The 22,346-nt window shown below is 41.3% G+C and overlaps 1 protein-coding gene across 6 annotated transcripts in view; it reads left to right on the plus strand.

Moving 5' to 3' along the window:
• LOC122492975 (WASH complex subunit 2-like) overlaps positions 1-22,346 on the plus strand; it is a 61,529-nt gene that overhangs the window by 7,500 nt on the left and 31,683 nt on the right. For 3 of the 6 annotated variants that reach the window (XM_043596841.1, XM_043596843.1, XM_043596845.1), the window contains exons 4-17: positions 2,039-2,101; positions 4,486-4,659; positions 7,307-7,400; positions 8,205-8,263; positions 9,456-9,503; positions 11,874-11,984; positions 12,757-12,838; positions 13,385-13,456; positions 14,168-14,286; positions 14,739-14,796; positions 16,062-16,121; positions 16,515-16,688; positions 19,380-19,507; positions 20,805-20,891. In XM_043596841.1, the coding sequence (XP_043452776.1) occupies positions 2,039-2,101; positions 4,486-4,659; positions 7,307-7,400; positions 8,205-8,263; positions 9,456-9,503; positions 11,874-11,984; positions 12,757-12,838; positions 13,385-13,456; positions 14,168-14,286; positions 14,739-14,796; positions 16,062-16,121; positions 16,515-16,688; positions 19,380-19,507; positions 20,805-20,891 (1,329 nt within the window). The remainder of the gene's footprint in view (positions 1-2,038; positions 2,102-4,485; positions 4,660-7,306; positions 7,401-8,204; positions 8,264-9,455; positions 9,504-11,873; positions 11,985-12,756; positions 12,839-13,384; positions 13,457-14,167; positions 14,287-14,738; positions 14,797-16,061; positions 16,122-16,514; positions 16,689-19,379; positions 19,508-20,804; positions 20,892-22,346) is intronic. The other 3 variants (XM_043596842.1, XM_043596844.1, XM_043596847.1) reach the window with 1 other exon arrangement.

A 22,346-nucleotide genomic window follows, 5' to 3' on the forward strand; every position in this document is an offset into this window, starting at 1 on the left:
AACAAATATTACAGTGTGAGAAATTAAAACCACAAAAAGTCAACCATAATTCCACCTCTCCAAATTAAGCAACCATTAAACACTTTGACATATTTTTCTAGTGTTCTTTTTTTTTTTTTTTAAATTTGTAACGTTTATTTATTATTAAGACACAGAGAGAGACAGAGCATGAGCATGGGAGGGGCAGAGAGAGGGGGAGACAGAATCTGAAGCAGGCTCCAGGTTCTGAGCTGTCAGCACAGAGCCCTACGCAGGGCTTGAACCCACAAACTGCAAGATCATGGCCTGAGCGGAAGTCGGATGCTTAACTGACTAAGCCACCCAGGCGCCCCTCTAGTCTTTTTTTTTTTTTTTTTTTTTTTAATGTTTATTTTTGAGAGAGAGAGACAGCACGTGAGCAGGGGAGGGCAGAGAGAGACACACATACACAGGATCCGAAACAGGTTCCAGGCTCAGCTGTCAGCAGAAAGCCCCATGCGGTGCTTGAACACACAGAGTGGTGAGATCATGACCTGAGCCAAAGTTGGATTCTCAACTGACTGAGCCACCCAGGCACCCCTAGTCTTTTTTTAACTTTAATCTTTCCTATATGTACATATTTGCAGACTGCATTTTTCTTAATGATAATTATTTAATAAGCATTTTAAGTCTTTTTGATAGAGATTTTTTAATATAAATTTTTTAATGAAATTTTTCACATCTAGAAAAGAGCAGATAATAACCATAAATGCTAATAATATGCACCAGCCTGCATTAACAGACTTTTTTTAATGAGTTCTATTTTTTTAAATGTTTTTATTATTTATTTTTGAGAGAGAGGGAGACAGAGGATCCGAAGCGGTCTCAGTGCCGACGACAGAAAGCCCTACGTGGGGCTGGAACTCACGAATTGTGAGATCATGATCTGGGCTGAAGTTGGACGCGTAACCGACTGAGCCACCCAGGCATCTCTGCATTAGCAGACTTTAAGAATTTTCCGTTTGCTTCAAAGGCACCAACTCCTCATTTTTTTATCTTAGCTCTAAATACTTTAGGTGAGGGCCCCTTTGTACCTCTGTGTTTTTATTCTTACGTGGAGAGTGTAGATCTGCATGGATGTATATGAGTGCTTATATGTGAAGTATGGGATAGGAGTGTTACCTTGTTTTTTTTCCCCATATAGGTAAGCTTTATTGTACAGTTCTTTTCCTCACTTACTTACATGTGTGAACGTATGTGTATCTATGTTTGTGTTTTTATGAATGTAAAATTAGACTTATGTGTAAATGCAGATCAGTTTCTTGCGTCTGTATTTTATTATGCTTATCTGCTGTGTGCCGGGATCACAATCTTAAATACTGCAGATTTCTAATAAGTCTTCTTAGAACACGTCCCCATGTCTTCTTTTTAACAGTTAAAAAGTAAAGGAAATCACAAGGAGGTACTGGAGCCCTAGCTCTGTTTTGAGCCAGCCAGGTGCCCTGCCATAGCTCTGTTTTGGAAAAGAGATGCCTGCCTGCCCATGCTGTATGGGCGGAATGCTGGCCTTCTGGCAAATCCTTGGTGGGCTCGGCCTGTCTGCTTTCATATAAGTGGGATAATAAGAGCTTATCAACCATTTGAAGCAACAGGATGGAAATAACTTTTACCATTTCCATTGCTCAGAATGTTAAAGTTCTTGTTACCTAGTAGGTAAGTTCTACCAGTTGACATTTTCCGTAGCCTCTCATTGAAGTATGTGTGTCATTGCCCTGTCAGCGTTAAGTGTTAGGTGAAGCCAAAAGGTATGAAAACTGGAGTCTTCATTGTTTTTGTGACTCTTTGGTCAACATGAGATGGAGCTTTTTTCAAGTTTTCCAGTCATTTATATGTCTTTAAATTTAATTTTTGGTGAATTAACTACTGTTCTTTGCTTGTTTGTCCTTAACCAATAGCCTCAGTCATTTGTTGAGTAATCCTTTCTTCTGTGTCTTTCTTTATTCTGTGTTGAATTCTTATCTTACGATTCGTTCCAAATGATATTTTGACCATTTAAAAATGAATTTGCTTCCCTATTTAGCGTGTATACGATGAAGAAGTGGAGGAGCCGATACTCAAGGCTGAGACAGAAAAAGCAGAACAGGTACTTGCATTAGATCCCTCTTTGTTGAGTTCTTGACTTAGGGAAGAAAAGTGGTGGAAATTTGTAATGTGGCCGGTGGGGGATTGTGGGCAGAAGGATGGTTCCTGGGGCAAATGGGAAAGGCTGCTCCTGACACCCCAGGAATGGAACTGTGGTTTGTTTCTGAAATGTAGTGTATTAAGAAATATGTAAAGTTTTTGAAGTCTGGCATCAGAGCAGAGTGCACGAGATTTTCTGTAAAAGGCCAGATAATGTTTTATGTTTGGCTGGCTACCTTGGTCTCTTGTCTCTTTCCCTTCTTTTTGCTCTTTTTCCTCCTTCTCCCTGCCTCTCCCCGCTCCACCCCCAAATGTGGAGGTTCTACACAATAGACCTTGAGGGTTCTACAACAGTAGACCACAGACTGGGCTGTACGTTGTGAGTTCTTTGAAGACCATGCTTCCCTATTGTTTTATGACACCATTGACTCCTGCCAGTTGTAAATGACTGAGGTGAATGCTGGTTCAGTGCACAGCTTGCTGCAGGATGTGTTAGCCCAGAGAGCACAGAATGTGCAGTGAACATTTACTGACTCCAGAAAGATTGCAGGGAGCTGGTAACTTGAACACAGACTTGACCCTCAAGAAGTTATGGTCTTAGTTGGAGCAGCAGGACATAACATGTTGGAGCTGCTAACTGTTCTGGAAGATCAGATGAGAAGAGCTCAGTGGTATAAGCAAGGAGAACCTACAAGGATAAGATGTTAGCTCGGTGAAGAAGGAAAGGCCAGATTTTAAGGCCGAAATGGCCTTAAAAAAGAGAGAGAATGCCATGCACTAAGTTCAGAGTTGGGGGATGTGCCTGGTATTTTACAGACAATGATAGTGGAAGGTACTGGTGGTCAGCAGGAGGAAGGAAAAGGAAGTGAGCGGTGGGTTCATAAACCAGGCTAAGGAGTCGAGGGGCAGCAGTTTCTATCTTTTTATCTCTGTGGCCTTCACATGTTTTGGATACATAAACATTCTTCCTGGGTGTTGTCACATCATGGGCCAAAGCATAGATAAGACCTTCTGGACTTTCTAGCCTTCTGGCAGAAGTTGCATTCTTTTCCTCCCCCTTAGAAAAGCACTGGAATGTAAGTTCATAATCGGAGTAGCCTTGACTCAGCTCTAAGAGAAAATATAAATCACTTGAAAAAGTTGGTACTTCATCAATAGCTATTATGTATGTGAAGCTGTTAGGATAGGATATTAGAAACCAGCTACAGTTCTGCCTATTCCCAGGTTAAAAAAAAAAAAGTTACTTTGTTTTTAATGATTAACTCAAAAGATTTGCTGACCATGTAAATGTAGTGGTTTGTGGTTACTTGGTTACACCAAGTCAGGGTTCAGTTTGAAGTGATGAGTATTTAGTGAACTATTTTTAAAAAGCCCCTATGCAATTATTTCACAAACCTGTTTTCACACACTTAGTGCAGAATTAGCTATTTAACTAGAACCAAGCATACTACAGTGGAAAAAAGATGCAGCCAGAACAAAAAAGCTGGATTAGAAGGATTTCCATACTTGAGGTAAAAGTATAAAAAACTCATAGAGTTTTCCCTTTGTCCCTTACAACAGCACTGTATGGTTTGATTCCTTCTGTAATTATGTATCAATTTCTATAATATTTGTGAAGAGGGGAAATGACACTAAATTCTTTTTTCAATATTTCTCACAACTGATGACACAGTTGGGTGTGTGAGGGGACTGTCACTGACAGCTGCTGTTGTAGGAAACGGAGGCCTGTGGAGTGTTTTCAGCAGGTTGGTGATATGTACAGACTTTTGGTGGGGGCATTGTTCTCGGATGGTGTACAGGATAAGTTGGAAATGATACTGACCCTCTGTTGGTCTGAAACACATTTATAAATAACCATAACTACTAGTTTTTTGTTTTTTTATTTTCACCAATTGAAAGATGACATCTCTGGCTGGAGTCCCTTTCTTCTCAGTTTTAACTTCTGAAATTGTCCCAAGGCCCATTAACCAAGGTTAGTGGGATCCAGTCATGGTGAACCTGAAAGTCTGGGCCCTTTGTTCCTCCAGTGGTAGGGGAGTCGGGTGCCACTGGAGGGCTTGTGACATCCCATTCACAGGGGATGTTTACATAGGTTACCTAACCGAACTGTCATACATAGTGTAGTAGTGCTTTTGTTGCTATAGATGGTGAACGGGGAGTTCTGGGACCTTCGGTAGTGTGATCCATGTCCAGAAAGTGACAAACTGGGGGTTTAAAACTTACTCCAAAGTCTGTCAAGGCATTCAGCAGAGTCTGACTTGTTAACATTTGTAATTGATTTCTTTTTGTTTTATTAGGGCGGTATCAATAGTTTGGAGATCTGTACTGAACAGTATTTTTTTGTAGGAGAAGACCCGGGAACAGAAAGAAGTAGATCTGATTCCTAAGGTTCAGGAGGCCGTGAACTATGGTTTACAAGTATTGGACAGCGCATTTGAACAACTAGATATAAAAGCAGGAAACTCAGACTCAGAAGAAGATGATGCTAATGAACGGGTGGAACTGATCCTTGAACCAAAGGTAAGGACGTTCAGTTCATGTTACTTGTTATTACATTTGTTGTGTTTGGGGCACTTTACTTGGGTACAGAATTAGTAAGACATGGGCTTGACTTTTAGGAAGTAAGTATGGTACTTAGCAGTCTCACATTGACTCTGTTAGAAACACTTGCTTTACCGGATCGTTGATGGAGCACCCAGCAGGTACAAGGCAGCACGCCAGGGTAGGGGAGTACAGAGGTGCAGGGCATGGCTCCTACTCTCCAAACGCCTTTTATAGCATTACCAGTTGGTGGGAGAGAGGAGACATCTACATGAGTCACCGTCATAAGTGCTCTGGGAGAGAACTGCTTCTAGCTGGGGAAATGAGGGTACAGATGAGACCCGAATTGGGTTTGGAAGTATGAGGAGTTTGTTGGGAACATGAACTTCTGTAGCTTGTGCTGGGGAGACGGCACAAGTGCTGAAAGACATTTGGGTTGTTTGCGGGTTTTGGCTAGGATGAATAAAGCCGCTGTGAGCGTCCACGAATAGACTGTTAGCTGTGAATATAGTTACTGCTTTCCTGTTACTTTACCTCAGATCTGCAGAGGAGACTTTGGGGCAGCACAGCCAGGCAGAGGTAAACATAGAAGGTTGCCGTATTGATTTTGAGAGAGAGTCCTTGTGACACACAAGTGCTTTATGGATTGGAACATGCCCCAGAGCCAAGATCTTCTGTCATTCATTTCGCCTCACACTTCTCTTCCAGTTTGAGCCTGCGGTGTTGTACCGTGTTGGGGCTGTTCCTCTTGCACTGGTATACTTGCTGGCTTGCCTTTTCCTGTAGGGATTTAGCAGTCAGCAGTGGACCCTGGGTGGTGTATTGCCTGGGCCACGCTTGCTAGTTCCAGCTTGTACACCCCTTTCTCTTCTACTGGAGGACTTGGGAATGCCTCCTGAGTAAGTGGTTTGCCCAGTAGCACTTTCTTTTGTTTGCACTGAATTGGTTGCTGTTGCATCTTTAACTTTTTAAAAAAAAAATTTTTTTTTTTTTAACGTTTATTTATTTTTTTGAGACAGAGAGAGACAGAGCATGAACAGGGGAGGGTCAGAGAGAGGGAGACACAGAATCTGAAACAGGTCCAGGCTCTGAGCGGTTAGCACAGAGCCCGACGCGGGGCTCAAACTCACGGACCGCGAGATCATGACCTGAGCTGAAGTCGGCCGCTTAACCGACTGAGCCACCCAGGCGCCCTGCATCTTTAACTTTTACATCAACCTTCCCAAATTCTCTCTTGTGTTAAACTTCAGAATTATTTTCTCCTGCACCCCCAGGGTCTTTTCAGTAGGGAAGAGAGATGATGGCCAAATGTCCTACCTTACAAAGGATAAGTCAGCCTTTCCTGTGGAGAGGGGAGGTTGTCCTGGGGTAGAGTGCTTGCTTGCTTGCTTGCTTGCTTACTTGCTTTTTTTTTTTTTATGTTTATTTATTTTTGAGAGAGAGACAGAGGGAGAGAGACAGAGATCGAGTTAGGGGAGGGGCAGAGAGAGAGGGAGACACAGAATCTGAAGCAGGCTCCAGCCTCCGAGCTGTCAGCACAGAGCCAGATGCAGGCCTGAACTCACGAATTGTGAGATCATGACCTGAGCCCAAGTCGGAAGCCTAACTGACTGAGCCAGCCAGGCACCCCTGGAGTGCTTTCTTGAACTTAAATTTTAATGTAAGCATCTTGGGTGGGACTTGGAAGTTGAGGACTGGAATGGAAGGCTGTCCAACAGGTACTCCGTTCTACCCTGTCTCTTTCATTTCATTCTGTTGTTTTATGATCTGGTCTTAATTTTACCAACTTCACTTTTCTAAGTTATGCAGTGGGTGCTGCTGGGGGATATTATTATTCTCTTCTTTGGGTTATTTTTTCTCCCAGACAGGTTCTCAGTCTTTTTGATGTGTGCCTTTAGTTCATTGTGTTGACCAGAGGTACTTGCATAGTTGCTATTCTATTTCTCCTCATCTAGCCCATGCTTTCTGTGCTCTGTTCCAGCCTTCTCTTGGCTCTGATGTGATGTAAAGGAGTCCCGCTGCTGGTCCAAACCTGCTCCCACCCCCAAACCTGGACATACCTACCTGCCCCCCACAGTCCTGTAAAAGCATTTGGGTTATTTCCTCAGTGTGCTTCTTTCCAAATTTAGGACTAATATTGATGATTCTCAAGAGTGGTTAGTTGATTGGTTGATTTTTGCTCACGAGCGCTGCTTTTTAGGGGAGGAAGGCAGAGCTGGGATGCGTCAAAGCTGGCCAGAACGTTCAGTTTCTTTCCTTCGTCCTCCTTTTGAACATGTTACTATGAAGTTGTAACCCTTATTTGGTTACTACTGGTAAACTTTTTGTGTGCCTCTGCCATTTTTAATGTAACTAGGCACTTGAGAAGGGAGATTCTGTGTGATTTAGCTTTACTTTGCTGTTTTTACCTAAGATTTGACTTTTTAAAAAATCAGTTTTTTGGTTTTGTTTTTTTGTTTTTGGTTTTGTTTTGTTTTGTTTTCTGTACTTTGAATCCTGCTGTGTTTCTTATTCTCCAGTCTCATTATGTCACTTGTTTGGGGTAGTCACATGGAACAAGATGTCAAATGGAAAACTTAGTTTTCAGCCTGAAAATTTAATGGCTGTTACCTTTCATTATTTACAGGATCTGTACATTGATCGTCCTTTACCTTATTTAATTGGGTCAAAGCTATTCATGGAGCAGGAAGATGTAGGTCTCGGAGAGCTGTCTAGTGAAGGTATTCTTCTGCACCAAATATTTTTGTTACCTTTAACATTTATATCTTACCTTTTTATTTTAAAATAATTTCAAACTTACCTGAACGTTGTCAGAATAGCACAAAGAACTCCTCTATACCCTTTACCCAGGTTTACCAGTTGTTAACATTCCATCACATTTGTTTGCTCTTTCTCTCTCTATATACATAATATTTTTTTCTGAATCTACTTGAGAGAGATCGTGCGGACATCATGCCCTGGTACTCCAGAATATTTCTGTATAGAAAACACTTTCTGAAACTGAAAATAGTCTCATATATAGCCACAGTGTGTTATCAAAGTCAGGAAATTTTACTGGATTTAATACTATTAGCTAATCCTCAGTCGTATTTCAAATTTTGCCAGCTGTCCCAATTTTGTCCTTTATAGGCTAGGCTCTTTTTACCTCTGGCCCAGGCTCCAATTCAGGATCACTCACTGCATACAGTTGTCAAATCTCTGGTTTTCTTTTAGTCTGATATAATTTCTCAGCCTTTCTTTGCTTTTTACAGCTTTGACATGTTTGAAGAATACAGGCCAGTTTTTTCCTTCAGTCATTAACTTTTTTTATAATTCATAAGTATCTTGTGGGTAGATCTTTTAAGACTTTGTAGATGTTTTGTCCCTCACTATAGTGAAGATCCTTTTAATTACAGTTAATCTGTGTAGGTTCTTTTCTCAAAATCTTGGTGATGCTGATGTATGGTGGTTTATGATTTTAAGAAGGAACTAAGGATGTTTTATTATTAATATGGGTGATAACCCTTTATCTTTCTTCTAACCAGAGGGGTCAGTAGGCAGCGACCGTGGCAGCATTGCAGACAGTGAAGAGAATGAAGAAGAGGTAAGGGCTTCGTGGTGTTTCCAGGTCGTGGTGGGCAAGAACCTTAGGGTGTGTTTAGCAAGCTAAATAAATGTTTGTGAATTAGCAATCTCTTTGCACAGATTTAACAGCGATAGTAAAACCATATTCTGTGTTCCTCTCACCCCCTTTTGGGACTGAGTTTCCTTTTTGTCTTGTGTACAAAAGCAAGGAAAACTGCTTTAATCCCTTTTACTGTTCTCTCTCCTCCCTCCTCCCCACCAAGGCCTCTTCCTGCCAATCTATTTTGAAGGGGGGCGCCTTGGATATTTTGGTAGAATCTGCCTGGGTCTATGTTTGAGTAATTGTAGGGAAAAGACCATATTTTAAATTTTCTTTTTTTCTTTTTTTTTTTTTTACTATAAAACCTAGACCAGAAGAATGCTTAAAGCATCCACTTACATTTTCACTTTGCTGCTGGTCCCAGCATCTTCATAGCCACAGAGCATGATCTGACTCCTGCTCTAGGACCTTGGCATCTGTGGACCTTGACCACTGTTGTATCTGGGGTTGTTCCTTTAGACGGAATATTTGTTACTGATGTTTGAAGAGCAGTTCTTGAGTGTTAATTCCTAAAAGGAGACAATATTGTATGCATGCTCCTTTCTTCTCCTTTTCTCTTATTTCTACATTCCCCCTCCCCTGCCCTCCTGCAAACAAAACACAATGGGACATAAGGGTTTCCTAAAAAATCTGGCTGTAAGTGACGGTCATTAGCTGAATTCCTATGCTTTTAGCCATTGATGCAACTCTTCACCCAATTCCTGGTAGGAAACACTGATAGTCCCCTACTGGGCCTGATGAAGTAGTTCTGCTACGTGGAATATAGAGTGGAGAGTCCAAAATGTAAAATCACACAAACCAACTTTTGATAATTTAATTAATTAAATGTGCCACTCTGACTTTAAATTCAGAGGTTAGCAATGGTAGTGCACATAGGTATGAGCAAATTGTTAGAGATGTTTAAATTAACTACAAAAGTTCCACGTTAGCTGGAACAACTCTTGGTGATACTGCCTACTGTTCACCTTATCTGCACCCTGATACTTCAGGGGACCAGTAATCAGTACAAAGAGACCGAATATAGATGTGCCCTGGAGACTTAGGCCTGAGGTCATTTCTGTGCTTGTGACTAAATTCTGTATTAACAACACAGCTTTTTTTCCCCCTAAAGGAGTCAGATGAAGATTTTGCCACTCATAGTGACAATGACCAAAACCGGGTAAGGCTCATGAACTGAAGTGACTTTGCTTTTAAATTTTAACCGAAGCATAGCATATATACTAAATATATGCTAAAATTACTTTGGAGGAGAGCTGGGTTGGGGAACGGGTGAAAGAGGTGAAGGGGATTGCACTGAGTAATGTATAGAATTGTTGAATTACTTTATTGTACACCTGGAACTGATGTAACACTGTATGTTAATTATATTGGAACTAAAAAAAAAAATAAAAAATAATTACTTTAGAATGACTTATGAGAAAGTAAGGATTAGTAAGCTAAGTTTCTTTCAAGAATTTCATGTTTGTTTGTTTTTTAATTTTTTTAATGTTTATTTTTGAGAGAGAGAGACAGAGAGAGAGACACACAGAGAGAGCAACTGTGAGCAGGGGAGGGGGCAGAGAGAGAGGGAGACACAGAATCCAAAGCAGGCTCCAGGTTCTGAGCTGTCAGCACAGAGCCTGACGTGGGGCTTGAACTCATGAACTGTGAGATCATGACTTGAGCTGAAGTTGGATGCTTCACCAACTGAGCCACCCAGGTGCCCCAAGAATTTCATGTTTTTAAGTTAACTACCGTCTTGGGTTTTGTTTTTTCAATTTTGCTTTATACTTTATCTTCATTTTTCTTAGAAAACAAAAAAGTGAAAAAGAAAAATTGGGAAACAGAGCCTCTAAAAAGGAAGGCCCAGTTACTCAAACTGAACTATTTCACCTGAGTCCTCTTCCTGTATTTTAAAATTTGGGATAATATAACAGTAAGGTTAAGGAACACTCAAAAGATGAATTTCTAATTCTACAGTTGTACCATAGCTGTCTTAATTTTTGTATACCCTTCTAAGGACCTATTTTTTTCACAATATGCATAGTTTATCTTCTGCAATTTTAATGTATCACAAATGTTTTCTTACAATTTTAAACTACCTTTATAATTTGCTTTGTGAACTCTGTGTTTTTAAGCGTACTGTTACAACGACAGTCTCTTTTTAGTTACAGACTCTTGTAGTCTCTAAATTTATATGGGAAATAGTTTATTTCTAGGATTTTATTTTTGAGATGGTAGTGCTTTCATGAATATATTTCCATATGCAGAAATCCTTTGCTTATGTGAACTGTTTCCTTAGGAATGAGATAGTGTAGAATTATAGTAAAGGCTCTTGATACTATTCTCATTACTGATCATGCATACTGATTTTCTCGTAATCTTATCAGCACTGGGATTGTGATTTTTGCTAACATAATATACATACAGTGGTATTTTGAGATAGTCCCAGTTTGCACTTCAGTTTCCTAATTGGGGCATATTTTTCCACAAACGTTTTCAACTACCAAATGAAGGATTTAGTCCTTTTTGGTTGGTAGTTGTATTTTCCATTCACAGAGGTGATTTAATAATCAGTCTTTAGAGAATACTTATTTCTATAAAACATACTAATATGGTTGATAAATTCAGACATTTATTTGCTTATTTTGAAAAAATTTTTAAAGATTTGATTTTGAAGTAATCTCTATACACAATGGGGGCTCGAACTCCCAACTCTGAGATGAAGAGTTGCATGTAAGCAACTAAGCCAGCCAGATGCCTGTAAATTCAGACCTTTAAATAATACAATATAGTGATTAAAGGTGTTGGCCTAACCATATATTTGTATTGTTAAAGATAGACTGGTTTTGTGTGCCACAGCTAACCTCAGGGTTCTGAAGATTAAAGTAGTCAATAAAGTACTTTCAGCATAGTGCCTGGCACAGTTTATTGATTTAAACATTAACAATTTTTTAAAAATGTTTTTTTAGTTGTACAAATTATGCATACCAGTGGCTGCTTTTATAAAAATTATAACTTAACAGGTAAAGCTTACTTTGAGCCCTCTAGTGCTCATTTTCTCACACTCTTCAGAGGTAATTGTTGTGATGGAAGAAAAGTGCTTTTCTTTGCTTTTAAATGTATCTGTGTCAGTAGAGAGGAGGTCCGTGTTGGGGTTGGGTGGGCAGGGTATCTTGCTGGGATTCTCATCTAGCACTTTTTACAGTTGATGCTGTGGACACCTCTCCAGTTGTTACAGCTTATTGCTTTTAATGATTAGTGTTCTTATCAAGATAAGACTATGTTTATTTAGGTTATTATTTCTCTAGTGGTGGACATTTTACATATTCAGTGTTCGTCATTCTGTGTACAGTATTTACGCTGAAAATAAATCTTGTATGTTACTTGTTTTAGTACATTTATTACTTTGACTTTTGCTGCATTACCATCGTCATCCTTATTTGACAAGCTGCCACCATTTTGCCTTAAGGTTGAGTGACAGTATCTCTTTTTCAGCTTGATGACCTTATTTATCTGCTAGTTCTAATCTCATGGTTTGTCCTCCTAGCACACTGCACAAATGAGTGACGAAGAAGAGGACGATGATGGTTGCGACATTTTCGCTGACTCTGAGAAGGAGGAGGAAGATATTGAGGACATTGAAGAAAATACCAGACCTGTAAGAAAGACCATAGTCACTCTCTTGGCAGGGTTTTAGAAATGGCACTGAGGACTCATTACTTTTATTGTCATTTTTATTGATAACTGTCTCTTTTTGCATATTTGTAATTCCATTTACACTTTTGAAAATAATGGTTGAGTATTACTAGATGCTGGACGAGTTCCACTTTCTCTTCCAATTGTTACGATTTTATAAGTTAGATCATTCAAAAATCTATTTGATTCCAGGGTTTTAAGACCCTAATACTTCTTACCTTTTCCCTCCCTTATTCCTCATAGTAGTTTTCTGTCTCTCTCTCTTCTAGTAACAAAGTGAAGTATTGAAAAAAAGGGGGGAGGGCACCTGGGTGGCTCAGTCAGTTAAGTATCTGACTTCAGCTCAGGTCATGATCTCACAGTCCATGAGTTCGAGCCCCGTGTCGGGCTCTGTGCTGACGGCTCAGAGCCTGGAGCCTGCTTCGGATTCTGTGTCCCTCTCTTTCTGACTCTCCCCCATTCATGCTCTGTCTTTCTCTGTCTCAAAAATAAATAAACACTAAAAAAAAAAAATTAAAAAAAAAAAAAAGGAACAAGGAGCATGTCTATGGAAAGAGTCCTGTTCCTCAAGTGATCTGTATAGGGTGCTCTATGTTTAAATTCATTTAGTTAAATTTTTAATCCGTTTAGTCCCTTTGCTTTTGTTTACATAATTTTGTTAGTTATTACAAGTAAACTGTACTAGTTTGTGTGTTACCAAAAACAGGTGATACTTTGGTCTTTTCTGTGTGTAGAAAAAAAGTCGACCTACGTCATTTGCTGATGAGCTGGCGGCTCGAATCAAAGGGGAAGCTGCAAGCCAGGTGGAAGAGCAAAGTACGTCTTTGAGATGGGTTAACTTGGTGGGCGAGTGCAGGACCCTCTGCGGGGCTTCACTGAGGGCAGATTTCTCTGTTTAATTTTACTAAGGCATGAAAGGCTTACCCTTTTTTTGGTTTACAGACTCTTGGATAATTAAACATTGTGGACCCCTCCCCGCCCCCTGCAAGAAAAATGCATATGTAGGCATCTGTATAACATTTTATTTGCAGTTTCAGGGGACTAATAGATAACCCGGGAGAATCACAGGCCCCAGATTAAGAATCTTTTGCTTAATGTTTACTCCTATATTTTGACTAAATATAAATGTACCATATGAAGTAGTGATTTAACAGGATGGAAAGACATCAGAATAATTCGTTCAGCTTGAGTCCCTGCCGTGTAAGGTGCTGACTGAAGTACATGGACTCTGGGGGAGCTGAGACACAGAGTTGAATGTCTTGCTCTTAACTTAGGGGCCATGAGCATGACAGAAGTGTAAAACATCAGTATATAAATAGTAAGGGTAGGCTGAGTGTGGTTAGAACTGAAATATTCTTCAAGTCTTGTCCATAGGAGAAGGAAAACCTCGGAAGACACTGAAGGAGAAGAAGGACAGGAGAACTCCCTCAGATGGTAGGCCTTTCCCCTCAATTATGTTATTTTAGGAGGCTCTTGATTCAGGAATTCGCTTTCATAATTTGTAGAATACCATTTTGAATATTCACAAATGGAGTCTCTCTCTATTTTCATTCCCAAAGCATTTAAAAGTGTGCTTTGGGATCCTCGGAGGAGAGTTGAATGTGGAGTAAAAATGCTGTAAGGATTTGAATTATTTTATAGCGATCATTAGCTAGAATTCTCCAGAAGTATAGAAACTAGGGATCTCTAGCGTTTGTTTTCGATAAAGAATATATTGGACCCTTTTATATTTAACAGTGACATGCATTACATTCCTGCTTGATTGTCAGTCTACAGATCTTTGTTCAGTCTGCCCTTGCTTCCCCCATATTCTCAGTGAGATAGGTCTGAAGGTGATTGAACCATGTACTTGGCTTCCGGAGAAACTGATCTAGACAAAAGGGATCACTTACGGAGTTCATTTTGCTTCAGACATTTACAGAGTTGAGGGTGGGAACCCAGAGAGCCTTTTAAGGGATTCATTGGACTGCTTAATAAGTTTTTGTTTGAAATTCCTCAGAATGCTGGCACTCAAGTACTTCTTGTTACATGTGGTTAGGTACACTCCAGGCCAGGCTTGGCGCTGTTGTAAAGGTCAACCTTGGGAATTTGAGTTCCAAACCCATCTTTAGCAGTCCCTGCTAAACATTCCTTTCTGCTTGTTAGACGAAGAGGACAACTTATTCGCACCCCCCAAGCTGACTGATGAAGATTTCTCTCCATTTGGCTCTCGAGGTGGCCTGTTCAGTGGAGGGAAGGGACTTTTTGATGATGAGGATGAGGAGGTGAGTCCGTGGTCATCAGTGGAGCTCGCCATAGTTGCATCACGGGTCTATAATTAGGTATGAAAAAAATGGCTTCTTAATTGCAAGTTGCTTCTACTTTCTTATTTTGGGAGATTTTGAACCAAGAATCACAAAGTGAGAAAATACACTACCCTGATGTCCTGTGTGAGATGGAGAGAGATGTGAGAGTGTTAATAATGAACAATTTACTTGATCAAGGAGTTGTTTCTTACCTTATTTGCTGTCTTCTTCTGTGTTTTAGTTCCTGGGTAGGCCCAAACCATTTAAGGGTCTGATTTTGCCATAGTCTTTACTTTGGAATTGAATTTCTTGCAGGACAGTAAATATGTATCTTTAAACTTTACGAGGTAGTTTTCTTTAGAAATCCACAATGCAACTACATTTTCGTCTGCTTTTTTGAAGTTTTGTGTCCTATGCTTTATTACAACCAGAGTGATCTCTTCACGGAAGCCCCTCAGGATCAGGAAGCTCGAAGCTCTGTTAATGCAGGTGAGCTCGGATTTAGGCTGACTCTTCTTGTTCGGGAACAGATTTCGAAGACAGTTTACTTCTCATTAGGAGATGGAACCCCTGAAGTTGTTCCCAGGCCTTGCTTCTTTGTTAGGCAGGAAGCTGTTCTTCTTGCCTTGGTCTAGTAAAAAACAGCTAATTTTCATGTGTAATGACTAATTCATGTCTTGGAAAAGCCAAAAGTGCCACTTATAAGCCAACATCATGGTTTTGTCTCTTCCTTAGGGGAGAATTCATAAAAAGTCAAAGAAGGAAAGTAGTCTTGAGCAGTGTTGAGGATATTTTAATTTAATCATGTTTAATTCAGTAGTCTTTTCTGTTTGTTTATTTTGAGAGAGACAGAGTGTGAGCAGGGGAGGGGCAGAAAGAGAAGGAGAGAGAGAGAATCCCAAGCAGGCTCTGCACTGTCAGTGCAGAGCCCAACCTGGGGCTTGAACTCACAAAACTGCGAGGTCATGACCTGAGCCAAAACTGAGAGCTGGATGCTTAACCGACTGAGCCACCCAGGCATCTCTAATCATCTTTAATTCAAAGAAACACTTCTAAAATTCTGTATATAAGTTGGAGGTCATTAATTCCATAGTCTGGTGTGTGTCAGAATCCTTTGTGGAGCACCCATGGAAAGGGAAAAAAAACTTAACAAATTTTATTCCATTAGGTATGTGGTAGTTCTTAGGAACTGGGACTTAGTTATGTGAAGTGAGCGGTCTCCTTGGGCCATCAGTCATCAGATTTTGAACTTGCTGTGACACTGGCTGGCTTGATGTCCTGCTGCCTGCCCTCCACTTCTCAGCATCAGTGGATGCTAGTTTCCCTCTTTACTGTTACTGTCTTCATATTTTTTGTTGATGTCTCACATTTTTTGCTGTTCTTTCTACTTGTTTGTTCTCCAACTGGAATGGATAGAGGCGAAACTGTTAAGGAGCCCGGCTTGCTCTGCTTCTGCCTTCCCTGTTGTGTTCTACCCCTTCCTTGGCTTCCCCAACTAACCCCACTGCTATTGTTTGATCAGAGTGATCGTCCAAGGGAATCACAGCTTAGATTATATTAACGCCAATAAAAAAGTAATGCTGGTAGAGAGAAGAATAAGCTAAAGCTAAGGAGTTTTAAAATGGCTCTTTTGGGAAAAATTAGTTTTAAAAGGTCTCCACTTAGCTGTGTATTGTGTTGCACACATTTTAGGTACATTTAACAAGAAAACTCATCTTTTCTGAAATGGTTATTTTTTTCTTTCTCATTTTTAGTGTCTTCATCCTCCAAACCCGGAAAGAAAATCCCAGCAGGAGCTGTTTCTGTATTTTTAGGTACCCTAATTTAGGGTTTCTTTTTTAAAAAGCAAATAAGTACTGTTTTGTCATTTTTAAAACTGTCATCTAACTGCTTGCTGGAGAGGAGGCGGTTCAGAGGGCAACAAATAGCCTATGGGAAGAGCTCATTTACTGGTGTTAGCTCATATTCTCTTAGAAGTCAGTGGCCTTGGACTTGTGTTTCAGTGACCAGGTGATTTGCATCGTGGGATGTTCTGTAGCAGTAAAGGATGGGGATGACTGGGTCCTATTAATGTATTTTGGGGATGAATGGAAGCTAAATGTTCTTGGTGGGTGGTCCTTTTTTTTTTTTTTTTTTTTTTCCTGTAAAGCCAGGGGACCCACACACACCAGCTCACAGCTATGGCTGCCCTGTCCCTCCACCCACAGGAGACACTGATGTGTTCGGTGCCACCTCTGTTCCATCACTGAAGGAGCCACAGAAGCCTGAGCAGCCTGCTCCAAGGAAAAGCCCGTACCCTCCAGCCCCTGCTGGCCTCTTCGATGATGACGATGACGATGACGACTTCTTTGCGGCATCCTCCAGCAAACCTTCCAAGACAGGTACCTGGTCCAGCCTCTTTTTCTGGGAATTCAGCCAGGGAAAGAATGTTGACCGGAAAAGGGCATAAAGCTTGTCGTGTTGTCTGTGTCCTGCCGTGCCAGGGTCCCTCCTCAAGCCCTCCTGCCACAGAGCTTCATCTCTGCTGCAGGAGTCATGGTGCCTTAGAAGTCTCTGTTTTATCAACCAATCTTTCCTGCTTTGGAAACTAATTACTAGGATTATCTGCCTCATGGAGAGCTGAAATCTGTTCCCCTGTAATACCTGCTGAAGATTTCTAGTTGTGATCTTTGCAATTGCAAAGTTTTTATTTTATTTATTAATTTTTTTGATGTTTATTTGTGAGAGAGAGAGAGAGAGAGCACGCAAGCAGGGGAGGGGCAGAGAGAAGGAGACACAGAATCCGAAGCAGGCTCTGAACTGTCAGCACAGAGCCCGACGTGGGGCTCAAACCCATGAACTGTGAGATCGTGACCTGAGCCGAAGTTGGACGCTTAACTGACTGAGCCACCCAGGCACCCCTGGAATTACAAAGTTTTAATCACACTTTCTTCTGGCAGCACTTAGTGAATTATATGACAGAATGCCACATGTTAGCTGTTCAGTTGCCAGCCTCTCTGGCCAGAAAGCCTACATATCCTTGATCTTTTCTTGTATGGCAGGGTTTTCAGCCCCTTGGCCACTTTGGCACTCTCCTTTCTTCTCCCCTCAAATTTAAGCCTGTCTTTTCATGAAGTCTCTCTCCTAAATTATTTGTTCATTTATGTACAGGTGAGTCTCCTGGGACTCTTGTCAGAATGCAGATTCAGATGCAGTGGGTATGGGCTGGGGCCTGTGATTGTACATTTCTAACAGGCTCCTTGGTGGGCAGAGATTGCTGGTCTGTGGGTCACACTTGGTGTTTTTCCAGAAAAGAAGGATAAACTACTAGGTGCACACAGTTTCCAGCAACATGAGGACTCTGTCTTATAAAGACTAGATGAACCAGGATTCAGTGAGAAGCATGTTTCCTGGACTTAGCTCCTTTTCCAGGGGTGGCTGTGAGAAGTAAGGATAGGAGAAGAAACCTGAGGGAAATAACCACCTGGTTATTACAGAAAGAGTACAAACGGACACATAACACACTGAGATCTAGGCCAACTAAAATGACAGTGATTAAAGCTGGTGTGCCTCTCTTGGTCTGGGAGGGCTCTCACTTAGTGGGTTATCACTGAGAACTGATTAAGAGTCACAAGTAAGTTGGCAGCTGCCGCTCCCCTGGGACGTTCACAAATCAATGTCCTCCTTTCGGTGATGCACAGCTCAATCAGTGCAGCAGTGCTCCTGGTAGTGAAAGGTCAGAAACTCCCCAGGTGCTCATCCCTAGGTTACGTTACGGTTCTCTTGTTTAGTGGAATTTGGTGAAGTGTTAAAAAGAATGAAGTCTGTATATGTTAACATGGGAAGATTCGCTAGGCAGATTAAGTGAAAAACATAAATCCTAAGACCTGTTATTAGAATCATGTTGTCATTTATAGCCTTACCTGTGAATCACTAAAGTGAGTATGCTAGCATATCCTCTGGGGGAATTAGATGTGTGTGTTCCCAGTGGTCGTCTTGTTTGGGTGGGCAGGTGGAGTTATGGGGGAGATTCCAGTAGTATTTGCTTTTGTATGCCCCTGTAGATTGACTTTTAATTTTTATTTATTTATTATTATTTTTTAAAGATTTTATTTTTAGGTAATCTCTACACCCAACATGGGCCTTGAACTCATAACCATGAGATCAACAGCCACATGCTCTACTGACTGAGCTAGCCAGGCACCCAGTAGTTTGATTTTTTACAAAGAGGAGCCAACCCTCACTTCACAGATTCCTAGGACAGTTGCTTCTTTTGTTGTTGTTGTTTAATTATTATTATTATTTTTGAGAGGGAGCGAGAGTGTGAGAGAGAGGGCATGGAAGCGGGGGAGGGGCAGAAGGAAAGGCTGGGGTGGAGGGAATCCCAAGCAGGTTCTATGCCCAACGCAGAGCCCGACATGGGATTCCATCTCATGACTGAGATCATGACCTGAGCCAAAATCAAGAGTCGGATGCTTAACCAACTGAACCACCCAAGTGCCCCCACCCCCCAATTTTTTTTTTTTTTGGGTGGTTGCTTCTTAAATAATCTTTCTTTCTTTAGGTCTGTATTTACCTTTTATGCTAGTCCAAGCTACTCTAAGCATAAGATGCTGGCTGCTTGGATGAGTGTATGAGCCAGGTGGTTAAATCATTGGTCCTGTGTTTCATTTGGGCTCTTTTGTGTTCTTTGAAAAATCCAATGTAATCCACTTCAAATTGCTTCATAATAACTAATAAAAAAAAATAATTTTCTATTTACTTCTTGGGAGGGAAGGATTTTTTTTTTACTTTATTAAAAAAATTTTTTTAACATTTATTTATTTTTGAGAGACGGAGAGAGAGCACAAGCAGGGGAGGAGCAGAGAGGGAGTGACACACAGAATCCAAAGCAGGCTCCAGGCTTTGAGCTGTCAGCACAGAGCCCGATGCGGGGCTCGAACTCATGGACCGCAAGATCATGACCTGAGCTGAAGTCAGCCGCTTACCCAACTGAGCCACCCAGACACCCTGGGGAGGATTTTTAATCTGTGAATTTAGTGGTGGGATTTTTGACCTTAGTATAATTTTGTGCCGTGGTATCTTTTCTAAAGACAAAGTCAAATCCACTGCCAGTATCTTTGATGATGAGGAAGGAGACCTGTTCAAAGAAAAAGCAGCTGCTTTGCCAGAAGCCACTGTGAATCAGACAGATGAAAAAAAAGCAAGGGCAGAAAAAAAGGTGAGCGGGAAAGAAGACTTAATGTAGTTAAGTCTTGTTAAGTGTTGTCCTGGGACATCTTGTTAATTCATCTGGAACCCAGAGGGAAGTGGTGTTTCCTTTCAAGTGTATGGTGTCTTAAGATCGTGCAACATTCAGCAAAGGTGAAAGAAGAATATAGTGAACACCCAAACGCCTACCACCTAGATTGAGCACTTGATGGAATTGAGCATTTTGTTGGATGATCTATTGATGATCTTTTCCTGAATCACGTTAAGGGGTGCCAAAGGATGTTTTTCCAATTCTCTCCTTTCTTCTACATTAGCTGACATTTTTCCAAACAGAAGAGAAGAGCTTTCTCTCCCTCTTTCCTGCTTTTTTAGTTATCCCTATAGGATCATGGATGCTATTCAACCTATTATAAACTATTAGCATCATTTTGTTTGTTTTTTGGGGTTTTTTGTGTTTTGTTTTTTTGATACTGAAATGAACCTGTATTTGGCCAACCAGATGCATCCCCATCAGCTTTAAAGCTCTTTTGGCTGCTGTCCCTTTCCTTAGTATCTTCCATGGTTAGATCTGTCTTTCCCTGCCCCCCCCTCCCGTTCCCTCCTTCCTTTTTTAAACTTGATTCATTTACTTATTTTTAAGTAATCTCTACTTCCATTGTGGGGCTCACGCTCACGACCCTAAGATCAAGAGTCGCATGGTCTTCTGACTGATCGAGCCAGGTGCCCTGATCCATCCTCTTTCTAAAGCACATCTTGTGTGTCCTCACTGTGAAACCCTCACCTTCCCACTGCTGACCACCTAGGTCCCCACATTCAGAACGCAGCAGGCTCCTAGGGTGGCCTACCTTCCTACGTTGGCTCCAATCATACATGTGCCATTTGCGCACTGTAGGTAGGCAGTCTGTTCTACCCCAGTCTGTTGATCCAACAGATGTGCCCTCTGTCTCAACTTGTTCTTCTCTTCTCATGCGGTTCCCTCTGTCTGCAGTGTCCGTGCCTGTACTATCTCCTGCATCCAGGCTTTGTCCTGAAAGATTTATCAGGGAGCTATTTCTGTCTTCTTTCCTAACTTATACCAGTTTTTAAATTCTTTCTTGTGAAACTTCTTTTGCATTAATTCTTTGTACAAATTTGATACATGTTTTAGGTCCGCAGCATCGTTTTTCCCTTGGCACACGGCCTAGTGCCTTATCCTAGCAGAGACTCAGAGTGTTTTCTACGTGAACGTGTGAATAAACCCTCCTTTCCAGTTCTCTTGTTTGTTAACTCTCAGGTTTTTGTTTTTGTTTTTTTTTTTCCCATCAAAGGTTACCCAACCTTCCAACAAAAGTCCCAAGCCCTTGTCAGAAACAAAGACTCAAAAAGGTTTATTTTCAGACGAAGAGGACTCTGAGGTAAGGAATTCTCTTTCTTAGTTCTGGGAATTAGTCCTTGGGTATGACATTAGAAATTATTTTTTTTTTCTTAACATTTATCGTTTTTGAGAGACAGCACAAGTAGGGGAGGGACAGAGAGAGAGAAAGGGAGACACAGAATCTGAAGCAGGCTCCAGGCTCTGAGCTGTCAGCACAGAGCCCGACATGGGGCTCGAACTCACGGACCACGAGATCATGACCCGAGCCGAAGTCAGCTGCTTAACCGACTGAGCCACCCAGGTGCCCCTGAAATTAATATCTTGAAAACCCATGTTTAGAGTGATGCTTTTCACTCTTAAGGGTGTTGAATCCAGTACATCTCATGGGAGGAAAATACTCTGTTCAGGAGGCTCAAATTGAAGGCTCTTTGTTGATCCACAATGAGTGAGATGCTTTTAACAGGAATCGACATACCATTTTCTTTTCAGTAGTCTCACTGAGTAGTGGGCATAGTGCCATAGTGTTATGTATTCTGGCATAGCCTCTTATGACCAGGAACAGTGTGGGCAGGCAGTGCTTGCTGCCAGCCTCGGTCCTCACAGGCTCCTGCCTAGAAACCTCTTTCCAGTGGAACAGCATCAGCTCTCAGAAGTGTCACTGCTTTATCTGACTCTCACAGGCCTAGGTTCTTTGAGAACGAATTTTAGTCTAGGCCTTTAGGGGATCAGAGACCTGTCTGAGAATGTAACAAATCCTCTTCATAGAAAAATGTGTGGACACGGCAGAAATTTACGTGTAATTTCAGGAAATTGTAAACTCTGGTGTAAGCTCTTACGATTACTTTGCACTAACAGCTAGGATGGACGAACAAATCTTTGGAAGTGGAGTGATTGCCAGTGATGTAAATAAAACCTGTGAGGCTTATATTTCATTGACGGCAGTGTACAGAAGATAGGAATTAACCAGACTCCAGTTAAGCCAAACTCCTGACCCATTGGCACGGCATGTTGGGGCCTCACACTCTGGTCTCATCCACACTCCCAGCCTCCTGCTCATCAAGCACAACCACACTGACCCCTGCCCTCTGGGAGTGCTGTTCCCAGAAACTGGACGCCTTGCTTCCTTACTTTCTATAGTTCTTTTTTGAGGTCTCCCCCAATGGCCCTTTGCATGATTACAAACCTGCTAGCATGTGCCACGCTGCACTCCTTGCCCTCTCTTCCGTTCTGTGCTTCACGGTATGTGTTGCCATGTGACACTTCTTGTGTGCTTGTGGGTTATCTCAGATAAGCTGAGAATAAGCTAGAATGATCTGCATGAGGGCAGGGCATTTTGTTTCCTCCTCATACACCTAGACTAGTGCTTGGCAATTGAGAAGCCAACAAATAGTTGTCGATTACATGAAGAAACCAAATGTGAGCAATTTCCGTGACTTAAAAGGTGTTCCAGTTCCTTATTACTGTGAGATAAATCACTCCAAAACTTAGTAGCTGA

This window comes from Prionailurus bengalensis, chromosome D2 (genome assembly GCF_016509475.1).
Source record: "Prionailurus bengalensis isolate Pbe53 chromosome D2, Fcat_Pben_1.1_paternal_pri, whole genome shotgun sequence".
NCBI lineage: Eukaryota > Metazoa > Chordata > Mammalia > Carnivora > Felidae > Prionailurus > Prionailurus bengalensis.